This window comes from Rhynchophorus ferrugineus, unplaced genomic scaffold (assembly GCF_030347505.1).
Source record: "Rhynchophorus ferrugineus isolate W39M unplaced genomic scaffold, kcgeb_rfMv2 rfM9, whole genome shotgun sequence".
NCBI lineage: Eukaryota > Metazoa > Arthropoda > Insecta > Coleoptera > Curculionidae > Rhynchophorus > Rhynchophorus ferrugineus.
Window position 1 is genome coordinate 32,300,591 of NW_027472588.1, and position 7,200 is coordinate 32,307,790.

The window sequence follows — 7,200 nt, forward strand, 5'->3', positions numbered from 1 at the left end:
TATTTATGTCTTCTTGACTTCAAAGTTACCGGATCGGTCATATCTTAACTAATGGTTTCCAAATTGCAACCGCACTGATTAACTAATGGTAGCTAATGTTTCGCAATCGTTATAAATTGCATCTGTAGGTCGAGAATTTTTAATACTGGGACTTCCTAATCATGGGACATTTTTAGAACGACACCTTTATCACCTGGAATCTTAGAATAGATAACCTCAACAAGTACCTAATTCACTTTCATTATCAACATTCTGTAAACAGAGAAATTGCGAGATTTTTTTAAAAATTATAATTCTACTTTATTTCTTTATCCCTATTTTATATAATTCGAAAAAAAAATCATTGGCAGCTAATACATCAGACTAATAGAAAATTGGATGCCCTCAGACTTGACGCCATCAACATCAGCCATCCCGAAAATCACGACCTTACTTTACACAGCCTTAATCATATATAGGGTATAGTTTAAGAGATGTAAATAAGAAAATCTACCAAATGAACAATAAAACACCAATATAAAAAATAAAATCAAAAGACAGTTCCTCCATTTCTTCAGTAAAGAGAGACATCAAAATAATCTTCAAGCTGTACAAGAAAATGTCTCCAGCACTCCATAACCTCAAAGTTTCAAGGGATTAGTGGATGTATAGCGAGTGTAAGAGTGTGTACTACCACTGTGAGTGTACATAGCAGAAAATACTATAGTGCACATATAAAAAAATCAACAAGATATGATCTAATCAGCATTGATCCGCAACATTCAGTTCCACAAAGCTGAGACCCTAACCATTCCCCAAGGCTATTTTAAAAGAAAACATCGAAGATATTTTGAGATTTATAAACACTCTCCTTTAAGTTAATCAACAGACGTTTAAAAATGTAGGATTGTTATCAGTTGATCACTCAGCAATGACAGGTATTGAGCCTCAGTATAATGAAAATGAAAATGCAACATGTAGCGATTGCCATACGCCAATATCTTCATTGTCATAAGATATTAACTTCGGACTAATCACTAATGTTAATATTATTATTACTCCTATAACTACAAGTTTTATTAGCATTTTGTAATTTTTTTTTTGCTCTATCTCAGTGTCGTCTTTTTAAACAATAAGACATTTGTACCAACTGTTTAACTTAGATTAAAAACAACACTGCTATTCATTAACCCTATCGACTTGTGAGTGACCTAACACAAGGTATTCACTCTTTGTTGGATTTTACACATAGAAAGAAACATAAAAACATGTCTCCTGAAAAAAAAAAAAACAGAGAAATAAGAAAACCATCTAATTTAATAGTTAATCAGATGTTTACATTGATAGTTCTCATTTTGACCAATAGATATCGCTGAGCAAAATACAAGCTTAATAACATAACATTATTAACTCAGAACATAATACTGTTTGTTTATCACTTCAATATCTTAAAATACGATTATGTATACCCTAAAACAAATATTACACTGAAAATAACAAAATGTAAAAACATAGGTTATGTACACACATTACTGGTACACAAATAGTTTGGAAGCTTCCTATTTTTAGTTGATATAAAAAAAGACTGAAATACATTTTTAAATAAACATGTTGGTATTAGAGTTTATTAATTTTACAACTATCAATTGGTATTTTGAAAACCACAAAGTTACACACCATCAATTGTTGATTTCTTAGAATTGATGGTTTTAGTAATTGTTTTTATATTGAATACAGTCTAATCTTTCAAATAAGTCTTTACAATTTCAAAGACTACAGTACAGTGTATTTTGTGACGACAGATTTATCTTATGCACCAAATTGCAGACAAGCTAGTAGTTTTATTTAAAGGTGTACGTTATAATCTTACACGAAAACGAACTACTGAGGGAAATTAAGACTGGAAGTTCGTTTCAAATCCACAACAAAGTAAGAAGATAAGTTTTTTGTATTACTACAAATTATTTTAACTTTCAATGAATCACGAGAAAAGCCAATTTCAACTACAACTGTAAGGAGACCCTTACTGTCTGTTAGCCTGAGAGCGGATGCTGACCTGAGAGCAGTTAAAACACTAAAAATAACTAGTACTCATAAAAGAAATACAATTTAAAGGGCGACACACAAATCATGAATGGAAAAAATCTGAAAAATGGCTACAGATGAGTGAGTCGTCAAAATTATGTCATGAGCTCCTAGAGCAAAAATTAAGGGAAGAAATTTTCCAAATAATACAATCGCCAGACCTCTCTCCTATTGAATTAGTATGGAATGAATTTGGCAGAAAAGTGAAGAATCGATATCAGATTGATCGAGCTCAGCACGGTTCATAAACAATACTGACATACATTTATGCCCTAGTATAATTTAAACCAGCAACTATCACAACAGTAGGACTATAATATCTGGTCGCCTTCAAGATTGCACCAACCAGGGCGGCCATTTTGACGACGTAAAAATTAAACGATTTTTTTTATTTGTACTAAATATAGTTTAACTAAATTTTATTTAATATTTAATTATAATAAATTATATGGTTTTTCCTTGTTTTCTTTTATTTCTTTCGTTTAACTAAGTTTTACATTTGAATGTTAGTTTATAACTGTAAAAACAATTATTTTATTTTTTAATATTTTTAACTTGTATTACATTTTAAAATTGATAATTCTATTGTTGGCCAAAATAAATTTTGTATTAGATTTTGTCAATTCTATTACGTATACTGTATATAATAATGAGGTAATTAACACTAATGTAATTTTTCTCTAAACGATCTTCTGCTATTTCTAAAACTTTAAAATTCAGTTGGATAAAAGAACATTAGAAAATTTTATTTTGAAGTACAAGAAGTTCCAACGAATACGAATATTTACATTCAATTGGTCCAGAAGGTCACAATAATAATTTAAATGTATTATTTTGCAAGTGTGGAGCTAATATACAAGCAAAACTCCTTTTGCATCCCAAAAAATTATCTAATGTTTTCTTGGCCGAATTTTGAACACGAAGTAATTTCAGAGACAGGCCTTATCTTATTCACTTTCTAGCTTCTTTTGTAAAACTCATTTAAATATTCTCTTATTCCGTTGCTAGAGAGTGTGACACTTATTGTGCCTTCTGTGCCTTTAATTTTTTTCAAACTAAAATAAATTTAGTTAAAAAGATAAAAAATATATAGTTATACTATTGACAAATAAATGGTGCTCAGTAAACTTGATGAACAACGTATTAATAAATAACATCATTAAAACAATTTAATTAGTTATTAACTAAAAATAAAATTGTTTAAAACTTTAAAATGCAGACATAACCTCGTATAACATTTTCTAGTATTTTCTCTATATAAATTATGTTAATCATTTCAATGAGAACATAATTAAGATTAAAATCGATAGCTATCATATCAATAATAATTATTATTATAATTTGCTTTTCATAGTACTCTTCTTTGACCACCAGCTGTGCCAATTAATGGAACTCCCTCATATGTTTATGAATGTTATTAATTATGTTAGCTTCCTCGTACGAGCTATACGGAATTATTGGGAAATGAAATAATATGCAAATCGTGTATTTGCCGATTTTCTATAAATATTTTATTCAATAATAAGTTATACAAAATAACAATGGTCAAAAAAAATACATTCAGGAGATATTGCAGTTAAAGATGAACTATGACCACAATGACAACTCATAATGTTTATTTCCTGTTTCCTATGCTTGCAGTAAGAAAAAAAGTATAACGAAATAGAATTAGAAGATGTATCTTTCACAAAATACTTTTTCAAATTAACGTTATTCTAATATTTACGAATATTGGTTACGTTTCTAATAATTCAGATGAAACTAAACGTGGAAACACAAAGTTACAAAAGGGTTATCTAATTTTATTTCACGCCACAGAACCGAAATATTGTTACCAACCAGATATTGTAGTTATTTTTTATTAGCATAAATCGTGTGTTAGATTAAATTTCAATTATGTCACTATAAATAAATAATATAATTTTACATAAAAAAATACATTATTTTCAATTAAACCTTTAAAATTATTGAAATATCTAAAAATTAAATGTACTATGTGTAACGATGTTTAATATATTCAAGTTAGAACTTATAATGTGTTGTATATTACACTATATATATTTAAATATTCAACTCACATTTTATAAAGACAATTTACATCAATATTTATGTAGCTATGTTTTCATAACACGGGTTATAGTAATCCTACTCTTTGTTTATATCTAAGTTTTCCGATCGTGCATTTTTGATTCCATATTTAGTTTCAATAGAAGTGATATGTTCTCATATTCTGAAAATTATAACAGCTTTCCAATGTGAATATCGATGTTTAACACTATACTAAATGCATAAAATAACCGTTGTCAATTAAAATTTAAAAAACAACCTTATCTTTCAAAATTTCATTGTTTTAAATGACATCAACACCAAATAATAAGACAAATTAACAATAAATACAAAATTATTACTGAACCCATGTGATAGTCATTTTAACAAATATATTATTCCCAACTATAAATAACGGAAATATATATCGAATTTATATCTAAATTGATCTAAAATTATAATAAAATATCTCTATAAAACATTTATAAAACAAGGAAAACCATGCTTATTACATTTGACATTGACAGAATTAATGCCAACGTATGATATAAGAAATACACGGTTTTATAGTTGAACAACGCTGGAAAATGTTTTAAAACGTAAACCCGCTTTCGATTTATGTCTGCCCAACACATCTAAATTATCCCTTATCTTATATATTGGTACATATATATTTTGGTATATATTATATTTTGGTACATACAAATGATCTAAATTTTTTTAACCAAGAAAATATATCGGTTCATCATCAAAGAAAACTTATTAGAATTCAATAGACGTAAACTGATATATTAATTATGTTAATTTTTCGGTTTCACGAATTACATAAACATTAATTAACATGTCATTTTAATGAATAGTAGGTACTGTTTCCGTTTACGCAGTAAAAACCTGGAAATGCACAATATTCTCGTGACTCATTTTCTGATATATTTACGAGCAATCGTAATTCCCATTGTAAAACTGCAAGAAAAATAGCGGCAAATTGGAAGATAATTATATAGTACAGCAATTCAACAGAAACATCTACGCACTCAATTATGAAATAATAGACAATTTAAAATTATTAAAAAGTCTAATAAATCAAAGTTAACTTTTAAAATAATGTAAATAGTTTAACACTTCACTCTCAGTAATATTTAGAAATCTGTTAACATACTGACCTCTAGATTTTATCTCGGGAATTACTACAATTTAAAATTGTTGTGACGTACTTGATCACAATAGAAAACAGTTTTATATAGTTCAAAAATAAATTGATGTTTGAATGCTGAGAATAAATCAACAGATTTTATTGATAAAAATAATATATCCTGATATATTCATTTGTATATACAAACCACTACAATGTAGGGAAAAATATATTTATATTTAATCTGTAGATATATTAAATTGCTATCCAATATTCGCCACAAAATATAAAAGAAGGAGAATAAAATATTTAGAAAACAAGTTTTTTCTATGAAAACAAGTAGTTCAACAATTTAATACTTTTTATTATAATATTTTTCTATTAAATTTGGAGTAACGGAATGAATCAAACAAATTTAAATAATTTTTTTAAACCTAGTGTTTGTCATTATTGTAAATGTATCTCTTTGCCAATTAAAAGATGCAATTCCTGTAAAATATTGGCTTATTGTTGTAAAGATCATCAAACTGCGGATTGGAAAAATCATAAAAAACTTTGTAAAATTATTGCAAATGAAAATTCTGCTGTGATTTACGATGTGAATAGTTATAGTGATTTTATAGATTATAAGAAAAGGCGTGGACATTATTGGCGCTCTCAGTTAGGACGTGATTTACAGATATTTGAAATGCAAATGTGGTTGTTTACTTTAGCATGTGCTGTTTGTTTTAAAAGAGAAGATCTCTTACCATGTAAATATTGTTTAAGTGTATATTATTGTTCAGAAGAGCACCAAAACAAACACAAAGAAAGTCATTCCAAATTCTGTGATGAATTCAAGTTAGCCCTAGATATGGATTGTTACTTTATTCATTCTATTCCAGTCATTTCATTGCATCCCAAAGAAGTGGAAGATGAGTTAATGAGTATACCAGAAGATAAAAATTTTCTTTCATCTCTGATTGAATGTTCCGCAACAATTGAAAGCATGGAGTTTAAAAACAACTCTGATGAAATTTTAAGTGGATTAACAATTTTATTAGGGCTTCAACAAGGAGATGTTATTGTGAAGCGCACAATCTCCAGTAATAATTTAAATATTCATATAGTTGGAAGTTCCAATTTTGAGTACAACTTAAATTGGATTTGTATAACAGAAATAATGTGTCACTGGATTATGAATGTACAGAAAATTCATTTCGACTTTATTGGACCGGGATGTTTGAGTGATTCTAACTTATTTCAACATTTAGAAAATTTTTTATGCAGCAAATGTATGAAAAGAAAATTTACTGCTACAGCAAGCTTTCATCAATCTTTTTATCATGATGTAATTATAAAACTGCATAAGCCAGATATTGTAGTAGCTTTCAACAATGGAATACATGAGTATATAGATTCCATTAATGATACCTGGAAAGAAAGTCTAAAGTCATTGTTGCGTTATAATTCAGTACCTTTACTATTGACTGCTTATACAGAAAGTGAATTAACAAGTGATTTAAACAGAATATTGAGTGTTTCAGATGTAAAATTCATTTATGGCCCAAAAAAGAATATCTTTTCAAACACTCGACCTCTTCAAGATTGGGAAAGTGAAATAAACCCCCTGTATTATATAAACAATTATATAGCAGTTGTAAGAAATAAATCATGAACATCAATTTACTGTGTTATTATATTTACATAACTATATTGTTGGCTAAAAATGTGATATATTGTTAAAAGGGCTCCACTTGAACAGAGTCAATGTAAAAAAAATAATACACAAAAAAGTAAACAAATAGTAATGTCCAATTTTTGCTGCAACTTGTATATTATTTTGTTTGAAAGCAATCAATCTAGGTACTCAAAATTTTTATTATGCCTAGTCATTGATGACATTGGGTTTTAAGTTTTTTTTAATAGTGAAAAAGAAATATCCTTGACACTCCATGTATAATAAATATTTTATAACT

General features: G+C 27.7%; 1 protein-coding gene across 1 annotated transcript; it reads left to right on the plus strand.

Moving 5' to 3' along the window:
• The first annotated feature begins 5,575 nt into the window (after positions 1-5,575).
• LOC143202040 (putative protein MSS51 homolog, mitochondrial) lies at positions 5,576-6,906 on the plus strand. The gene has a single exon (XM_076413306.1). The coding sequence runs from the start codon at positions 5,643-5,645 to the stop codon at positions 6,897-6,899; it is 1,257 nt and encodes a 418-aa protein (XP_076269421.1). The 5' UTR covers positions 5,576-5,642; the 3' UTR covers positions 6,900-6,906.
• The last annotated feature ends 294 nt before the right edge of the window (positions 6,907-7,200 follow it).